The sequence below is a fragment of the Zalophus californianus genome, chromosome 11 (assembly GCF_009762305.2).
Source record: "Zalophus californianus isolate mZalCal1 chromosome 11, mZalCal1.pri.v2, whole genome shotgun sequence".
In the NCBI taxonomy this organism is placed as follows: Eukaryota; Metazoa; Chordata; class Mammalia; order Carnivora; family Otariidae; genus Zalophus; species Zalophus californianus.
Genome location: NC_045605.1, coordinates 17,277,537 through 17,297,175, shown reverse-complemented (window position 1 = coordinate 17,297,175; position 19,639 = coordinate 17,277,537). Strand labels below are relative to the sequence as shown.

General features: G+C 48.2%; 1 protein-coding gene across 2 annotated transcripts in view; it reads right to left on the bottom strand.

The window, feature by feature from the left end:
- The window catches only part of LOC113914199 (tubulin-specific chaperone cofactor E-like protein), a 177,291-nt gene that overhangs the window by 17,850 nt on the left and 139,802 nt on the right, over nucleotides 1–19,639 (bottom strand). For both annotated transcript variants that reach the window (XM_035722684.1, XM_027579201.1), the window contains 3 exons: nucleotides 18,414–19,015; nucleotides 10,339–10,900; nucleotides 2,436–2,635 (listed from right to left, as the gene is read on the bottom strand). In XM_035722684.1, the coding sequence (XP_035578577.1) occupies nucleotides 2,436–2,635; nucleotides 10,339–10,900; nucleotides 18,414–19,015 (1,364 nt within the window). The remainder of the gene's footprint in view (nucleotides 1–2,435; nucleotides 2,636–10,338; nucleotides 10,901–18,413; nucleotides 19,016–19,639) is intronic.

Genomic DNA, 19,639 nt, shown 5'->3' with positions numbered 1-19,639 from the left:
CGTCCTCAAAGTGAAGTTATTCCTGGAACCAAGGCTTCCCTCCTTCCAGACCTGAAAAATATTCTGGATGCCAGCCGCCTTGCAAATTGACTTGGTTTCTCTTATCAGATTTGCAGAATAATTGAGTGGATGGTCTGGCCTCTCTCTGATAAGAAGTCAGACATTACATGGGCAGAAAGAGAAAAATAACCTGGCATATGTGGATATGATAAAGGGTAAATAACTCATCCCCCAGGAGAACCTGATCATGAAGCTAGCTTCACAGGGAAGTCACTGGGCACAGCGTGGCTTTCTTTACCTTAATTAGACCTGGTAATGACAGCTGGGTGAGTACCCTTACATGCTAATGGCTAGATGTGTTCTCCCTTTATTTCCAAAGAAATTTGTTGTATAACCAAGCCCCCAAGCTTGTTTGAAAAGTGGCAAGGAGATGTGGATTATTTGTTCTGTAAGTTTGCTACTTTCCAGATAGAAGCCGTTGTCAAAACCCACTGACTTTCTGATAAAAATCGGGTAATCATGTTTATAGTGCTAATAGCTGCGGAGAGCTCTCTCTACCTGCATTTCCTGAGAGTTCCAAGGGCTTTTATATGCCTCATTTCATTAACACGCCTGGATTTTTTTATTGACAAAATGCTACTCAAGGGACTAAAAACAACAAACACAATAGCATCTCCCAATTACTGAGCTGGTAGGTGCCAGGCACGAGGCGAGGAACCTGGCGGAGATTATTTCTACAACAACCGTACGGTGCTGGTATTAGAGCCATATTTCATGGCGAGGGCACCCGAAGCTCAGGGAAATGACACAGCTTGCTCAGTGTCCCACCACCAGCGGTGTGGTTCAGCGAGGCTCAAACCCGGCTCCGTTCCATGATGCCACGGACACCCGGCATCCCTGTTGAGGGGTGCATGACACCCCTAATGGATGCAGACTCTTCAGTAAGTCTCTGGATCCGGGAGCAGAGATTGCAAGAGTGCTTTTTCAGCTTTGAGTCGGGTTATCTCTCCTCCGACTCTGTGAGAAAAATTGTTATTTTGTTATTTTTTTCTCACAAGGTCTGCCTTTGCCTTTCAAATAAGCGGTATTCCTAAGAGCTAAACCCACCTCTCCCCGGAAGTCTTCCTTGATTACTTTCCTAATCCTCTGCCCCACTTCTGTCTTCCTACACTGAAGCAGATTTCCCACTGAACATGAACCTAAAGCAATCCCCACATTCCCTTTCTTTTATTTACTCTCAGAATAAAGTCAACCTGATGGTTCTTGAACGAGGCGATGCATTTTTACAAAAAGGAGACCTTTTTTATTTTTTGCCTAATTTATTTCCAATCCAGACGGTCCAATTAGATTTTTTTTTAAAGTGCTGCTATTCTTTTTCATTTAAAATTGATTAGTTCTGTAGGGTATTACTTTTCACTCATTGATATGTTATTTTGTAACCGTTCTCTTGTTCTTTAACCTGCACGTTTCTCTCTCCCGAATAGACTTTTAAGTTCCTCAAGGCAGGGGACAGGCTTTCTCATCCCCAGCAGCACCTCTAGCACAGAGACCTGCAGATAGCAGGTCCTCGATACTTACAGCTTTACCTCCCTCCTCACCAATGTGAGATGTGTGCGTCATTTAAGCAGAGACTGGGCTTGAGGCAGAACCACAGACTAAATACTTTGTCTAGGCAAGACCTTTTCTAGCTTAGTATTACGGCACATAAAGAAAGATTTCAAAGTACAAAAAGTAAATGATTCAGCGAGCTGTTACACAAGGTTTTACTGAGTGGCATCTACAAAGGGCATCTTCATCAGCTCTCTGCTGAAGCCCCCATAGAGAGGGAAGCAGAGGGCAGAATGTGGGAGGCACAGCATTAAGCAGTCCAGATAGAGCTCGCTGGGGGAACGGTCCCAGAGCGACAAATGGCATATGGGGAGATGGTAGCCTTCACATGCTTTCATGGAGCTTCAATAGCCCGAAGAAGGAAGGCCATTCCTCTTGGCCTCGAGCGCCATATTTTCCAGTTAAAAATGTCCTTAGCTAAGACAGATAGATGCAAATGTCAGATTCACAGCCACCATATTTCCCAACTATAGCCACCCCAGAAGCTTTCATTGAGATTTACAGGACAGGAAATCAGAAGGGCCTAGAGAAAGGCATGGCAGGGAGAGAAACGCAAATGCTAGTGGAGAGCGTGGGCAAGTGTAGGAGGCCTCCCAGTGCCAAGGACAGGAAGGGACTGAGGCCCAAGCACATTTCCTCATCCGCTCCTCAGTGAGCAAGGGCCTCACCCGACCTCTCCTTAGCCTCCTTGCCCTGTCCCACCTCCCTGCAGACAAGCACCCCCTTCTCCTAACCAAGGGGGAGGACTGGTCAACCGTGACCAAGCTCTTGGGGTCGGAGGGAAATCTGAGCGGACAAGGAGGGACGGGTAGGGCTGGGCCGCCTACCTCGTAGTATTCGCCATCCGAGTAGCAGCCGCAGCTGTGGGGCAGGATGCAGCTCTTGCCGTTGAGGACGTAGCCCGCGTCACACTGACAGCCCTCCACGCAGTAGTGGTTGCAGTCGCTCTTGAGGCGGATGGCAGCACAGCGCGGCTGACACACACTCACGCAGCTCTCATAGTGGCTGTTGGGAGGGCAGGTGACGGCTAGAACACAAGACACATGTCAGGCCTCGCCCGCTCACAAGGACCGAGCGCGGTTTCCTTCCGGCCACGGCTTCGCCCACTCCGGGAGGCCTGGCGGGGGGTGAGCCGTGCCACTTTCTCACTACGACTCCCTCTGCTTCTGGAAAGCCTCCATCCGACTCATTCCTGCTTAAAACGGTGGACCACAGAGCGGATGAGGTTACTGGAGTTCCCTCATGTGATCTTTGTCCTCTGCTCAGCCGTGTTTTTTTGAGGTGCGCCCTGACCTGTGACCTTCACCCCACTTCCCGACATGCATCTCAACTTCAGTTGGGCACCCCTCATGGCCGCTTTTAGACCCTCGCTCATCTTGGTCTTCCTTGTGCATGCCCTCCTCATCCTCTAGGGCTCCCCAAATTCCCCACTCTTCTAGTCCTAGGTGGAGACCCTCTTATTGGCAAAGCTCCCCCGACCCTTACACCAATGGCAACTCGCCTTCACCCCAGAACTTCCCCAGAATCTTTTCTAAGCCAGGAGTGCATAGACGGTCCAAAAAGGGGCCCCTGAGCCCCTGGATTTCTGAGGAGGCAAATGTGTGTTGTGTGTATGTGTGAGTGTGTGTGTGTGAACTATGTTCTACCATTTTCAAATGTGCGTGGATGCTCTTAGGGAAGGCAGGTAGGGTCCTGGTGAAGAGCTTGACTCTGGAGCCAGCTGCAGGAGGCTGGAGCCAGTTACTTAGCCTCTCTGGGCCCCCAGCTCCTTTCCTGTGAAATGCACATACTTACAGCACCTACTTCATAGCTGGGGTCGGGGGAAGAATTATGTGAGCCTGAGTGGCTGGAATAGCGCTTAGCACATAAGTGTTTAGTGTTAGCTAATCACTAAAGACAGGTTTGCTTAAAAGTTCTATAGAGGCTATTATTTTAATCAATGTAAATGAAAAGCATGAGTACTATTATGTTGGAACTTCTCTATACCATATACAGTATACATTTGGGGCACATTTTATTTTTTATACTACTTAATGGTAAAAATGGACTTTTTTGGTGCACAGTTCTATGGATTTTACATGTATAGATTCATGTAACCAATATCACCATCTACTATATATATTTTTTAAACATTTAATTTAAAAGGTACTACCTGCCTGTGATAGACAATGTAAGCCATACAAGTAAAAGTGCAACAGAAAAGCAACCTCTGGTAACAAATTAGAGTTGAGTCTTCTAGAAATCTTCTATGCATATACGTATCCAGGTGTGTGTGTGTGTGTGTGTGTGCGTGCACGCGCGTGTGCATTCGCATGTGCATGCACGTGTGTATTCCATTCCCATTTTTTTCACATGAATGGGAGCATAATATACATATTTTCCCGCTCATTGCTTTTTCATGTTGGTATTCCTTCCATTACCCTTGAATTACAGTTTTTGCACTGCTACCTGTTATGTATATTTTCTGTGTTTATGATGATGCTGCAGTGAACATCCATAGACATATATCCTTGATCTCATGAGTAAATGATTCTGTATAATAAAATCCTGGAAGTGGAATTACTGGGTCAAAGGGTTCGTACGTTTAAATTTTTGATGGATGCAACCGAATCGCCCTCTAAAGAGGCTGTGCCAATTCATCCTCCTGCCAGTGCTACGTGAGGAGGTTTATTTTCACACATCCTCGCTGACTGTTTAGCACCAAACCTTCTGACCCTTGGAAATGTGAAGGGTTAAATGTCATACATAAATATGACATATACATATCTCAATCCCATATATATGTGTGTGTATATATGTATATACACACACACACACACATTTATATATATGGGATTACTACCCAGAATATATAGAGAACTCGTAAAACTCAACACAACCACCACAACAAAAACTTGATTCAAAAATGGACAAATGACTTGAATAGACATTTCTCCAGAGAGGATGATATACGAATGGCCAGTAAGCACATGGCAATATGTTTAACATCACTAATCATCAGGGAAATAAAGATCAAAACTACAATGAAAAACCACCTCACACTCAGTAGGATGGCTACTATTTAAAAAACTCAGAAAACCCAGTGTTGGCAAAGATGCGGAGAAATCGGAACCCTTGTGCACTTTGGTGGGAATGGAAAATGGTACAGCTGCTGTGGGAAGCAATATGGCGGTTCCTCAAAAAATTAAAAATAGAATTATCATGGGATCCAGCAATTCCACTTCTAGATATACACTCAAAAAATTGGAAAGAAGTTCCTCAAAGAGACCTTTATATGCTTATGTTCATAGCAGCATTTTTCACAAGAGCAAAAACATGAAAGCACTCCAGGCATCGCTGGATGGATGAATGGATAAGCCAATGTGGTCTGTACACACAATGGAATATTAGCCTTAAAAAGGAAGGAAATTCTGCAATGTACCACAACATAAATGAACCTTGAGGATATTATGCTAAGTGAAATAAGCCATCCACAAAAGACAGATGCTGTGTGAGTTCGCATAGAGGAGGTACCTGAAGTCTTCAAGTTCATAGCGACAGAAAACAGAACAGTCGGCTGCCAGAGGCTGGGGCGTGAGGAGTTCGTGTGTCGTGAGTACAGAGCTTCAGTGTTGCCAGATAAAAAGAGTTCTGGGGAGGGCGCCTGGGTGGCTCAGATGGTTAAGCATCTGCCTTCAGCTCAGGTCATGATCCCAGGGTCCTGGGATCGAGTCCCACATCGGGCTCCCTGCTCCTTGGGAGCCTGCTTCTCCCTCTGCCTCTCTCTCTCTGTCTCTCATGAATAAATAAATAAATAAAAAGTTTAAAAAAAAAGAGTTCTGGAGAGTGATGGTGGTGGAGGTCGCACAACAATGTGAATGCAACAATGCGAGTACTTAATGTCACGGAACTGTAAGCTTAAAATGTTTCAGAACATAAATTTCATGTTCTGTGTATTTTGCCGCAATGAAAAAGATTGAAAAAAAAAAAAAAGTATATCCTGACTTAGTTTGCAATTCTTCGTGGGGCTGATCAGCTTTTCACTTGCTTATAATCCATTTGTATGTCTTCTTCTGTGAACTGCCTTTCGGTGTCCTCCTGCGCATTTTTGGTGTTGAATTTTTTTTCATACTACATTGTAAAAGCTTTTTAAAAAATTAAAAATAGACTTCTGTCTGTCATGTGTTACAAAGTATTTACTGTTTGGCTTTTAAATTGCTTCTTCTTTTTTTGGCGGGGGAACCTCTATTTGATTATGTTTTTGCCATGTGGAAATTTAAATTTTTAAAGTTGTCGAATTTATCAGGTTTTTCTTCTGGCTTTGGGCGTTTTGCTTAGAAAGGCCCTCTCTACTGCAAGATTACCAAATACAAAACAAAAATGCCTTTGTCTTCTCCTAGTACTGTTATAACTGACATTTTTATGTTTGATCCTGGTTCTGTCTGGATTTTATTTTTGAGTGAGAAGTAAAGTGGGGATTTAGCTATTTCCCCCCTTCTTCCTGTCCTTTGTCCCTTGCCTATTTATTAAAGAATACATTTTGTTTCCCCCAGTAATTTGAAATACCAGCTTTATGGAATACTAATTTCTCTTTAGTGTTTGGGCCCTATTTCTGGATTTTTCTCATCTTCCCACTGGTTGATCTTTCTATTCATATCCCAGTGTTAACTTGGTTTTGTTACTGAAGCTCTACAACACATTTTAATATCCGAGAAGGTACACCAGCTATTTAGAGATGCCCATTGTTCCAAGTATGCTGGTCCCATTTCCCCAACTAGACTATAACCCATTTTGTACTTCGGATTTTTCCATGGCACCCAAAACAGTCCTGACAATAGGGCAGGTAGGATTAATAAACATTTGATTCTTGAGAACAAACTTTAAAACTAATACTGATTTTCTCCCCGCAAATGAAGTACCGAGAGCTATGGGGGATGATGGCTCTACCCCTGGATTTCCACTGTGGTCCCGAAGGTGACTATTGTTGGGGCCAGGACACTGATTTCTTTAGCCTTTGTGCCTTGGGGGTGGGGGGGCAGGATGACGGATCCCCCTGAAAAGTGATGCAGTACAATGCAGCAGACAAGGGCTGTGGAATTGGGCTGAGTGGTTTGAGTCCTGGATCTGCCGCTAACTAGCGCTGTCACCTGAGCAGGTTACCTACTTTCTCAAAACCCATTTCCTCCTCTGTCAAGTGCAAATAAGATCTCCCTCACCAAGTAGCTGTTAAGATAAAATGAGGTGTATTTTGCAAAGCTGCTAGTCCACTGCCTGGTACTTCAACAACAGCTTCTGCTGTTAATAGTAGGAACAATTGTAGGAGAAGAATTTATTCAACAAGAATTTATTGGATCTGCAGAGAAATCTGTAAGAGAACCCCTAATGACCAGACTTGGGATCCAGGACTCTGAATAAGAAAGGGAAAATGAAAATGATACTCAGCTCTGACTGAGCACTCACCGGGTGTCAAGCGTGGGACATCATCCCACTTAATCCTCACAGTGGCCTACCAAAGTTGGAAGACAACCCCACAGAACTGATCTTGTACAGGGGTCCTGTACACTCCCCTGCAGCATCGGTTTGGGCGGGGGGTGGGGTGGGGAGCCAGTCCCCAGGGTCCGGGATCTGCCCAGGGTCAGAGAGGCAGCACCACCCAGTGGAAAGAGCACTGCCGGTAGCCACTTCCCTTGGGAAAGTTCCGACCTTCCTCAGAGCTTCACTTTCCTCCTCTAGAAAATGGGACTATTAATGGCACCTGCTTTACGGGATGGCTGGGCGGAGACTCTGAGCGAGGACTCATATCGCACTTAGAACAGTTCCGGGCACAAGTCACTGTTAGGCATTGATGATTTTCCTCTCCTGTGGCTCACTGTACTCTTATCACCTACAGCGCTAATTTAAGTCCCCCATTAAGGGGCTGAAGAAATGACAGACTCAGCTGAATGAATTTTAAGGAGGGGTTAGTAATTAAGACAATGGACCTCCCTCTCCCCCTCTAAACCTATTTGTTCAACTTGGGTGAAGTTTTCCAAAGCATTTACAAATATGGTAATTGGGTAATAAATTATCCCATTGATAGGAACAGCCAATATCATTGAAAAAGAACAGCACTCTGCCTTGTCACCAATAAGGGGTAAGTTTGACGTTCCGATTACCCCGTTTTCCTCCTGAAAACACTGTGTCTCATATCTCAACATGTGAGTGTTGAATTGGACTAATTCTTGGGGGTTGGGGGGACGTGAACCCTGCCCTCACTTCTCAGACATTCACGCCACGTCCCCTGTGGTCACAGACCACCCTGTTGAAGACAGGCTTTCTGTGTTCACCAGTCTCTCAGATGGAACGGCTGAGTTAGAACTCAGTCTCCTGCAGCTTTTCTCTGCTTCTGAAATTCAAAATGGAAAACTCAGCTGCCTCCAACTGTGCCCGCCCCCCATCCCCACCCACATACCTTCTTTAAAGTATAATTTTTTCTCTTATTTTAGCATTTCTTTTTTTTCCCCAGTCATTACCAGCATCTATCTCCTCAGGAACTCTCTTTCGGATCTTTGCCCCCGTCCTGAAATGCCAAGGTCGGGGGAGGTCTAACTGGCCTCATGCATCCTAGCCTCAGCCCTGCTGGAAGGCAGCTGGTCTAGGCAGGGATGGGGCCCAAGGCCAAGGGTGAAGCAGGACAGACTCTGCTTTGAGTGCCTTGGATAGAGCTCCCCATTACTATATATAAAGGAGGCAACCCATGTCTGTGTAGAACTTGAGGAAGGGAGAGGGAAGGGTTGCTTGTGGAGAGGCAGAAGAACAAGAAAAAATGGTCTTCATATCCTACAGAGCCTTCCTTTTCAAAACTGTTTCCCAATCCTGCACCATTTTTAGCCCTATGGGTCCAAACTTGATAGAGGTAGGGGCATTTTCTTCCTCCCGGGTAAGGAAGAGGCTTCCCAACACAATTCCTTTTCCTTCCCATGAGTGACAACAATTGAGAACTGTCATTTAAGGTGAGAGTTCCTGACATTAGCCCCCTCTACAAACAGTTCTTGCCTATGATTTCCCTGTGCACGGCAGCTAGAAGCAATGGTTTTTGGCATCCACTATGTCCTGACCCCCAACCCAGCTGCCCCAGGGAGTAGTTCAACCTGGCTACAGGAAAAGAGAGAACTCCTTACAGAAAGTCTCAGGAGGAAGCAGGCAGGCTCTTTCCCAGTAGAGTTTCCCCATCCCACAAGGTACCTAGGTCCCCGGGTCCCAAGCCTGGTTTTCTGATTTAGGTGAAGGCAAGCTCTCTGGCTCCCCCGTGCTGACCCCAATGAATCCAGAGTAGCTCTGGGGACTTATCCAGACCCTGACTTTTTTATAGGCATATTTATTTCATTGCAGTCACCAGAGGCCAATTCGTCTGGGACAGTGACTCCTGCTGGCATCATCCCCACAACCTCTCACTCAGGGACCAAGCCTGGCTGAAATGGTATTAGCATCTTTCCCTCCCTCTCTCTACTTCCTCCCGTCCTTCCCCCCCCACCCCCAATCTACGGGAATCCAATTATGTGGGATGGAAACCAGCCATGGGAACATTAAACGACAACCCTGGTTCTGGGTTTTCATCGAAACCCCTCCTTTTCCAGGAAGGAAAGGGAGTTTATTCTCTGGGACCCCCACTGGATCACTTATTTAGAGTTCTGTGCGTTCAGCATCCATTTGTAACCTTTTCATACACTTAGGCCTAGAAGAAATTTGCTGTCGCTAATGAGATCGAGATGGGAAAATGGACCACGGCAGACTGGCCAAAGACCACTAGTGGTTTCTCCGCCCAATCTTTTCCTATTATGATGTGCTCAATGCAGACAAATTATTCCAGTACATAACACACCAGTACAGTGTATATGAGTTGACAGCATGAGCTTTGGGGTTAGAAGGTTGCATCCTGACTTTGCCACTGAGATTGTATGACCTTAGGCAAGTTATTTAACTCCTCTGAGTCTCTGTTTCTCCCTGACTAATTGGGTTACTGAGGAGAATAAACGAGATAATGTTGATAAAGCATTTAGCACTGGGCTTGGCTCAGAGCAAACCGTTAATATAACAGCAACACCACTTGGCATGCGTACAGTGTGTTATGCTTTCAACTACCTAATTTGATCTTCTGGATGTTTCTGTAGCATAAAGGGTGTAGGCAGCAGCATTATCAAAGCATCATCGGGGGAAACTAAGAACCAGGGAGGAAAAGCAAATTGCTCCAAGGTCACACCAACACTTAAGGACAGAGCAAAGCTAGAATCCAGGGGCTCTAATTCTCTTTCTCATGCTTTTAACATTCTGCTATGTTTTGTAAACACAAAGACGGATACTTGACATATATGAATCCAACAGAAGAGCACACTTAGAGAAAGCATGTAAATTACCAGCGCCGTGATGGCCCATGAGGTTCTCGAACAAACTAACCTACTAACTCACTCTTCCCTCCGTTAGTCCTTTCTTAAAATTGTTGTGCCCTTGCCGAGTCTAAATGCCATATATGGTGCTCTGTGCTTTAGGCACGCGGTCTTATTTCATCTCCAGAGCAACACATGAAATAGGGGGTGTTATTCCTATTTTACGGATAAGGAAATGGAAGCTCTGGGAGGTTACACATCTTGTTTCAGAGGTCAAACTCAATTCCAAGGGCATATCCTTAGAGGGCTCTGCTCCGTGGACTTCTGTGGAGCTAGAATAGTGGCCTGCCCAGAGCAACCGAGGAGAGAGGGAGGGGGAAGGACTCACAGCAGGACGTGTAATTCCTCCAGCCAGTCACGGCGATCCCCTGAGTCTGGCAGGTGCTGGCGTAGTTCTGCAGCCAGCTGCAGGCGGTCTGTACCGCGCCCCCATCAATGCAAGAGTCAAACAGGCAGTTCTTGTAGAAGAAGGCGGGGTCCACTTTGCTGTGACACTTGGTGAAGCCGGCATTCTGGTTGGGGATCAGGTTGCACAGCTGCTGCACCTTGGAGAACACTTCCACCTTGGCGCATGAAGGGCAGTGATCCCCACAGCCAACCTGGCAAAAGGTGTCCCTCTTCACCCAGCTCTGCCCAAACTCACTGATGCTGGAAGCAAGCAGACCCATGGGCATCTCCAGATCATCTTCGGGGTTGCTGTTATAGCGGCCACACAGGCCGACCGTGCCATTCTGCATGCTCCGGGGGACTGTGACCGACAGGAAGCTCTTCCAGTCATACACGACCTTGAGGCCAAACTCCGTCTCCACCACCACGTGGAAGCCAAAGGAAAAGATATTTATTTTCCCTTGTCCCAGCTTCAGGGGCAGATACAAGCGTTCATTGTTGACCTACAGGAGAGAGAGGGTTGCGGGAGAGAAACACGGTTGGCCCAGAGAACACCCACCTCTCTGGACGATCCGTCTCAAGAGTGGCAGCCCCAGAGGGCGGTCGGAGCAGGTTGAACGTAATCTTGGCAAGTAGTGTCGTTGATGTCAGTCAACTATTATTATCAGGATCTGAACAGACTTAAATGACTATCCTTTGTACGCTAATATACCTATTTATTTCGGTGCCTTCTGTTTACATAGCATCATTTCCCCCCAGGAGTTCAAACTGTTTTCTCCAAGGTAATGAGAGGGTAATAAGAATTCAATTAAAGTTTAGACTAAAATACCAAAATGTAGAACTCCAGTGTTTCTACTTCCAGATGTATTGTGGTTTTGTTTTAGGTAAACCCCAGTTTATTCATTCCTTTGGGATTGTTTTTTTCCACCCCCTGAAGAATGACTTGCATTTGCTGGTCCTTCTACCTAGGATGCCATTCCTCACCCATCAACCGCCCTCTCTCTCCCCCCAGACCCTGCTCCAGTGTCGTCTCTTCTGTAAAGCAAGACTATTTGAGCCTGTGGTGAGAATTAATCACTCCCTCATATGGGCAACCAGAATGTTATTTATACTTGTGTTCCTTTTCACCTTTGGCCAAGATCAAGCACGTGTGTACCGCTGTGGAAGCACGCATCACAATCTGCCTTATATTATGGTTAGTTGTCTACATTTCTGTCTCACCTACAAGATCATGAGCAACTCGAGGGCAGGAACCACACTTTATTGATCTTTATCTCCGTCTTTCCCTCGCTCCCCACTGGGTGCCCAGCACAATGCCTCATGCTGAGAGAGCCCTTGACACATGTTTCCCCTCATGTATTTTTCATTCGTAAAACAAGGAAATCCCTTAACATACAACCCTGGAAGTGCATTGCCCTTGCACTGCCCTGTTTTGATTCAGATGAGCCAAATCCTATAGCCCTGGGCTGGGTGGGTACATGACAGGAAATAAGACTACGTGAGGGCCAGGAGAGCAGGTCTCCCTCTCCAGAGAGGCAGGTGGCTGCCAACACTGCTCCCTGACCAGAAATGCCTTCCCTTCTGACCTTAATCTCTCTCGTATCCGACAGCCCCCGTCCCCACGGCTGCTGCTGTGGTTCAGACCCTCACCACCTTCACCTTGACTACTGCATATTCTCCTGACTGGTCTTCTTGCTCTGGTATTACCCCTCTCCTCCCTTCACTCTCCACTGCCACTCCAGCATCTTTTAACGCAATTGAAAGCCATTAATCCGATACCTTCTTCATGGCTTGAGTCTCATACACATGGCAGATCACAAAGGGCTCTCCAGGAGCTACTCCCACATCTCTCAGACCCAACTCACTTACTTCCCCTAGTCCAGCAATACTCAACGCTTTGCAGTTCCCCAAATGGACCAAGTTGTGCCATTTTCTTTCCTGAAAGTGTGATGGTACTTTCTGGATCCTGCCCGGGGCCCTCATCCTCAGCCACCGTGACTGTGGGCTAATGATAACTCACAGCTGGTCTTGGCCGATTGGAAGCCCAGAAGGTTATGACCCCACTCCATTGCCCCCTCCACCCCAAGGGTAGCTCTTGGCCAATGACAAACCCACACAGGGGACCAGGGGAACAACTCTGTATGCAGGTCACGTGCCAGAGCTCCTGGTGGCCCAGGCTGAAGCTGGTCTCCAGCTCAGACCTTGTCCTTGCTGAGCTCTCTTCCCCTGGAGCATCCCCCACTTTCCTAAGAATCCCAGACTCTGCCTCTAGGGAAGCTGACCTAACCCAGCAACGATGCCCTTCCCCTTGTCCTCCCTCTCTATGGGGCGATGTTCACCCTTCACATTGCAAGTCAACTATCTCCTCTTCTATGAATATTTGTCTAGGCAGAACTTATTTATTCATTTGGCACCATTGTGTGCCAGGCACTGTGCTAAATGCTGGAATAAAGCACAGGGCCCTTCCCCTAGTCACTCACAGGTAGGTGGCAGAAAGAAGTACATAAATCAATACTAAAAGCATCATCTGATAAAAGCAATGATAAAGATAAATAGATGCACAGCACCAGACTCAGCCTGGGGACAGAATCAGGCATGCCTGCAAAAGATGATACACACACACACCTGGTCCTAAAGGTTGAGTAGTGTTGGCCAGTCGAGGAGGAATGAGATGAAGAATAGGGAATCCCAAGAAAAGGGCACAGCTTAAGCATAGGTTAACTGGAGAGAAAAAGCCTGATAAATGGGAAGAACCACAACAAATTAGTGCTGCTAGAGCATAAAATATGGCCTTGGGAATGGTGGGACATAAAGAGGGGGAGGTGGGGAGGGCCCGGATCATGGAAGGCCTTGTACGCAATATCACACATGACAGAGGCCATGAGATCACACCTGACAAAGACCCCCTCGTTTTGCAGAAAGGTAGTCACTGGTGCCTTCATAAGAGAACTTGAGTAGAGTGAGAAGACCAGAAGTCAGATGGCACAGTTCAACAGCAAATCGGAGCTATGGAAGCAGATCTTCCAGGAAGATCTCTCTCTCCAAGCAACTAGAAAGGAAGGGGAGGAGAGAGACTGAGTAGAAGCTGGTGGTGAATGGGCCTCAAGGTTTGCTTTCGAATGAACATGTTTATGGGTTGAAGAGAAGGACCTAACACAGGAGGGAGAGAAGATGACAGACAGGCAAGATCCCCGAGAAGCAAAACAGAGATGGACGGGTGGGAGTGGCCGTGTGGGGGGGGATGCCTCATTCTCTGCACCTGGAAGGGAGGTGAAGAGGATGGTGTGACAGGTCATTTCAGGAGCGCAGGAGGATGGAGCAGGAGGGAGATTGTGCCCGGGGAGCACAACTTTCTCTACCAAGAGACCCAGAGGTGGCGATGTGGGCTCTGTGCAGACACAGATCACAGATGCAGAAGGTCATGGAGGGAGGGGGAGACCCACACCAGTAAACTAAAAGCTGTGCCTCTGAAGGCTCACAAGTACCAGCCTGCTTTTCCTCCTGCGTTTCCTCGCACTCTGTGTTCTTGGCTACCAGGTGCCAAGCGGGAGGCCTTACCTTGGGGGGAGGCGATAGGATCAGATTCAAGCCAAAGGGCTTGCAAATTCTGTCACTGTCTAGGAGCACCCTGAGAAAGGAACCTCCTCCAACTCAGACCGGCAGGCTTGGCTTCTCTTTGCCTCTGAAGCCCCATGAATGCCACCTCCATCCCAGCCCCGCCATACTGTCTCTCTCTGCGAGTGACAAACAGAAGGAAAGAGGAAGCAGAGGGAGAGGAGGCCCCGAAAGGAAGAGGTTGGTATGAAGCAGAGCCTGATGGATGGAGCAGGAAGGCGCAGAGGAGAAACAGAACAGGGCGTGGGGATGAGTGTCAGGAAATGTATTGCAAACACTTAAGCATTAGGAATAAGACCACGTACCAGATCTTTAGCAGAGACCTTTCCTTTATGCAACTGGCCCTGATCTGCTTCTATAGCTTCTCCAGCTGTCCTGAGGTCTCCTCGCCCCCCACACTTTGTTTTCTTTTCTTAGAATGCTTTTATCTCATTCTCAGCCTGCCTGACATACTCCTTTAAGGCTCAGCTCTGGGTTACCTCTTCCAGAAAGCCTTCCCTGAAGCCCCCGAGGCTGGTGGAGGCAACCTGTGTGCTCATGACCCTCCACACGGCACACTTTTGGAGCACTTCCCATTACATCCAGATAACCTGCTAACACGTCCGTCTCCGCTACTAGACTCTGAGTTCTCTTGGGACAGAGGTCACGTCTGATTCATTCTGCTACCCCCAGAGCTTGGCACAGAATGGGCCCCAGTATAAGCCCATCAAACTAACCTGAGCCGGGGTGATGCTCAAACCCTCTCTCTTCTCTGGTGGCCACAGGATTGCCAGTAAATAGAGACACTGGCTGTGAGGATCCTGACAGCCTTCCTCTTGTCCTGGACCACGAAGCTCCTGGTTGTGCTGAAGCCCAGGGGCCACGGCAGGGGAGTGCCCGTCTCTGTGGAGCTCTGGCCATGGATGGCTGAGACGTGGACTGTTGCGTTGCCCCCAGGAGTGGCTTGCCTTCTGCCGCTCAACCCCGTGACCCTCTCTGGGATGTAGATACCATGTTTATCTCTAGCGTCCCTTGTCTTAGTGGTTTCCCTCATCCTTCAGTACTGCTTAGTGCAAGGCAAGGTCAGAGTCATAGAGGGACCCTGCGTCCCAAGGAATCACTTCCATGACACCTCCAGTTCTGGGAGCTCCAGCAGTAACCCGGGGGCCCCTGGGCCCCTGCTGTGTTTCCCCCAACACTTCACTGCACACTGTCATTGTGATGGTCATTATTCTTGTCTCCGGGAGAGATGGTGACTAATAATAACATCACGGGAAAAACAAATGCAAATCATTGAACAAGCAGATCCTGTAACGCATATTAATAATTCAAAGTCAATGCTAAAATCTATCCCTCAGGCCCCCAGAGTAAAGAACCTTCAAGCATCCTGCACTCGATCTTCATGTCAGAGATTTGCAAGCTATACACTGTTTGCAGCTTGAGCACTTAGGACTTCTGGGTGACTTTGAAAGATGGACCCTGGGAGTCCCTGGGTGTCTCAGTCGGTTAAACGTCTGACTTCAGCTCAGGTCATGATCCCAGGGTCCTGAGATCGAGCCCTGCGTTGGGCTCCCTGCTCGGCAGGGAGTCAGCTTCTCCTTCTCCTTATGCTTCTCCCCCCTGCTTGAGCTTGTGCGTGCTCTCTCCCTCTGTCTCTCTAAAATAAATAAAATCTGAAAGAAAGAAAGAGAGAAAGAGAGAAAGAGAGAAAGAGAGAAAGAGAGAAAGAGAGAGAGAAAGAAAGAGAGAGAGAAAGAAAGAAAGAAAGAAAAAGAAAGAAAGAAAGAAAGAAAGAAAGAAAGAAAGAAAGAAAGAAAGAAAGAAAGAAAGAAAGAAAGAAAGAAAGAAAGAAAGAAAGAAAAACAGACATGCCCTGGCTAGGATTCCCTCCTCCACCCCTTTAATCAATTCCTCCTTGATGCCCATTACTCACTCCCTGTTGTGGGTTGAACTGTGCCCCCCACCAAAAGATAGGCTGAAGTCTTAACCACCACCACCCCCCCCCCCCCATACCTGTGAAGGTGACCTTATTTGGAAATAGGGTCTTTGCAGGTGCATCACGTTGAGATGAGGTCATACTGGATCAGGGTGGGTGCTACATCCAAGACTGGAGTCCATAAAGTGGGAGAGCGACTTGGCCCAGGAAACAGAAGGTGCAGAGGGCAGAAAACCACATGAAGAAGAGGCAGGGACTGCAGTGATGCTGCCACAGGCCAACGATCACCTACTACCGCCAGAAGCTAGGAGCTGATTTTGGGTTCTTAGCCTCCAGAACCAGGAGAGACTAACTTTCTGTTGCTTGAAACCACCTAGTCTGTGATACGTTGTGAGGGCAGATCCAGGAAATGAGTACTCTCTTCCCTCTCCATCACTTTATGGGGGAAGAAGCCAGCTGTGTGGTACCCATGGCTCTTGCCTTTAGCCATGAACACATCCCATGAGACTAGGGCAGGACACGTGCCGGGAAGGTGAGCTGACCCATCAGGGCCTTGGCCCGACAGCAGGGAGCAAGAGAGGGAGACACTCAGGGAGAGCGGGGAATCAGCCACCAGGAAAGAGAGCAGGGACAGCCCAAAAGAGAGGAAGTGTTCACGAGGCTCCAGTGGTCTCCCTGTGAAAATAACTGGGTCTGAAAACAGCATGCGAGTCTCAGAGGTCCATACACCGAAATGCCAAAGAGTGCAGAACACGAGGCAGAAAATGCAATCTCCTAATACCCTGTATGAGACAGGACCTATGAGCAAATTATATTTTTAAATGAAGAAAAAAAAAACCCTAAAAGGTAGAATGGTGGAAGGGTGTTGAATGTCAAGGAGATAAGGAGCTGCATGAAAAGGTATAAATCTAAGGGTAGAAATAGATCAGATGAGGAGAAAAAGACAAATATGATGCAAGCCACATGGACAAAATGACCCATGTGTTTGTTTTAACACATATGATGACAAAATGGTATCGAGGACTGTTACTGTGATGGGCAGCCTCTGCTATCTAGACATCTCTGGGAAGCCTTATGTGGCTACAAGCAAGCACCCGATGTCTTCCTATCTTGCCTCCATGGCACTTTCATCCCACAGATTGATGAGGACGTGGCCAGCAGCAAAGTGATAACTCCTGGGGACCGTAGGAGAGAGGGTCTACTATGTCAGCTCATTCATCCACTGGACAAATGTGTTGAGTGTCCTGACACCAGAGCCATTTCACATAAAGATGAATTAAGCAGAGTTCCTGCCCTCAAGAAGCCCACGACTAGTACCGAGCGAGTCAGATATGGGCATCCCCCCGGCCCCCGGAATGACAATACGATTCATGCAGTCACGGGTATAGGGACCAACAGTTCTGGGAAGCACCCCGAGGAAAGCAGTCAGGGGTTTGGGTATAACATCCAAGGAAGGGAAGAAGAATGGGCCCAGCGAGTCCCCTGCCTTAGATGACAAGAAGGCACATTTTCAGATAAATGGGAAAGGGCAGGCAGTTAGAAAGCTCAGAAGCCTCTGTCAGAGAAGGAGGGTAAGGTGATTCTAAGGAAGGAAAGAGATCTGGAGAGCTGCTCAGGGAACTCCCCTGTAAGAGCTCAGCATTTTTCAGAGAATGTATACAAGGTGAAAAGGAGTCCCAGTAGAGATAAATTATGCCACAGATCAGCGAGTATTGTGCTAAGAGGCTCATGCCCAGTATCAGCCCCTCCCAAACCTCGGAGCGAGGCTACTGGCTGGTTTGTCAGCGAACTCGGTTCCGCTCAGAGCAAGACCCGGGGGAAGGAGGGCCTGGGTCTTTTGCAGGGGGCTGATGTCCTCAGGCCTGACGGTGAGCACAGAGCTTCTCCAGCCCTATCTGCTCCTATCTTTGTCAAGGGAGTGACGAAGTTCACTCCTTCCTACTTGAGGCCCAAGTAGGAAGATTGTAGGAGGCCCCTGAGGGCTCCAGATGCATGCAAGATTCCTGAACTCGCAGATCTCATGCGGGGCCAACCGGGAGCCAGGAAGTGGTGGGAAGGAGGCCAGAGCAGGGAACTACCATCTTGGGCTGCACAGAGGGAAGGAGGTGGATTGGGTGGTAGTACCACTGACAGGCATCTAAGCCGTGCTAGGCACATGTTCTCTTTCGCAGATGGAGTGACTGCCCAAGGACACACAGCGGCAGCCCAGCTGGGGTTCGAACCTCGGTCTGTGCTCTCTCCAATACATGAGGAAGGGTACCATTTCTGCTCCTAATTCGGTGCCTTGGGCAGAATATTTTTCTCTCTGAGGCTCAGTGTCCTTATCTGCAAGATAAGGAGAATCTCTAGGGTCCCTCTCTGCTCTAACATCCTAGGCTTCTCCTCAGATTCTAGGCCAGCCTGGTTCAGCTGCAGCCTGGCCCGCTGACCCAGGACCCCCATGCTCCCCACAACTCCTTTCCTGCCATCTGGCCTTGACTACTCACCAGGACTGTGTGCTTGTAGGCCCTGTGGATCACAATGCTGTAGCCAAACACGGTCACATCCACCTGCTTGACCCACAAGGCCAGCGACGGGTCCCGGTCCTCGTTCTTGGCCGTGACAACAAACTTGGGCAAAGTGTCTGAGCTTGGCCTGCTTCCTGTGGTGCACAGGATGAGGGGGCAGCTGGTCTGGAAGTCAAAGGGGTAGCCATCAAAGGTGAGGTAGTGGCCATAGCCCGAGACGATGCAGGAGGCGTCAGTTCGGGGCCGACAGTAGTACAGGCCTCCCTCCTCCATGCAGTACTCGTCCCCCTTGCACGGGATGCTCTCGCAGTGGACATTGTTGTCTGTGCCGTTGCAGTAGCAGAAGATCTGGCAGTCCATGTCCACCCAGAAGGTCTCATTGGTGGCAAGCTGGTGGCCCTCAAAGTTGCAGCCGCACTCGCTGCGGATGACACACAGGTTGCCTTGCAGGGCATAGTCCTCGTCACAACGACAGCCCTCAGAGCAGCTGTCCACACAGATGGGGCCCAGGGCCAGCGTCTCACAGGTCTCCACGCACGTCATGCACTCCTCAAAATGGCTGTTCTCCGGGCATTCCAGAGCTGAGGGTAGCCAAGGAGAAGACAGGCTTGAGCAAGGGACAGGGGCAGAGAGAGTGTGTGTGCACTCGCTAGATGCATGTGGTGTGCACGTGAACGCCGTGTGCTCAGCACTGCTGTCATCCTCATTTGGGGTGATCGGAGGCTCAGGGAACCCCTCATGTGCTCCTGGGGCATGTGGCTTTCTGTGTAGAAGATCCCAAGACTATAAGCCTCCGTGAGCACCCGCTACATGCCAGGCATCCTTGTAGACAGTTTGGCGTAACTTTACTCAACAGCCTGGGAGGTAAGCAAAGTCTTCTCATCTCTGTCTTACAGATGAGGAACTCAAGTTCAGTGACTTAACCTAATTAGCCCATAACTACCAGAGAGATCCAGTCTGGATCTCCCAACGCTAACTCCCCCGACTCAAGGATTCTGGAGAGAGGGTGTCCCAGAAAGAACCAGTGCTTTGGGTCCATAGAGACCTGTGCATACCATCCCTGAGCTCGGTTTCTTCTTTTATTAAATAAAGATGATACTTACCTAGCACAGTTGTAATGAGGATGAATGACCTAATATATTAACTCTACAGTAGAGTCTCAATAAGTAGAAAACCTTTCCCCTACTCACACTTCTTCTAGTAGG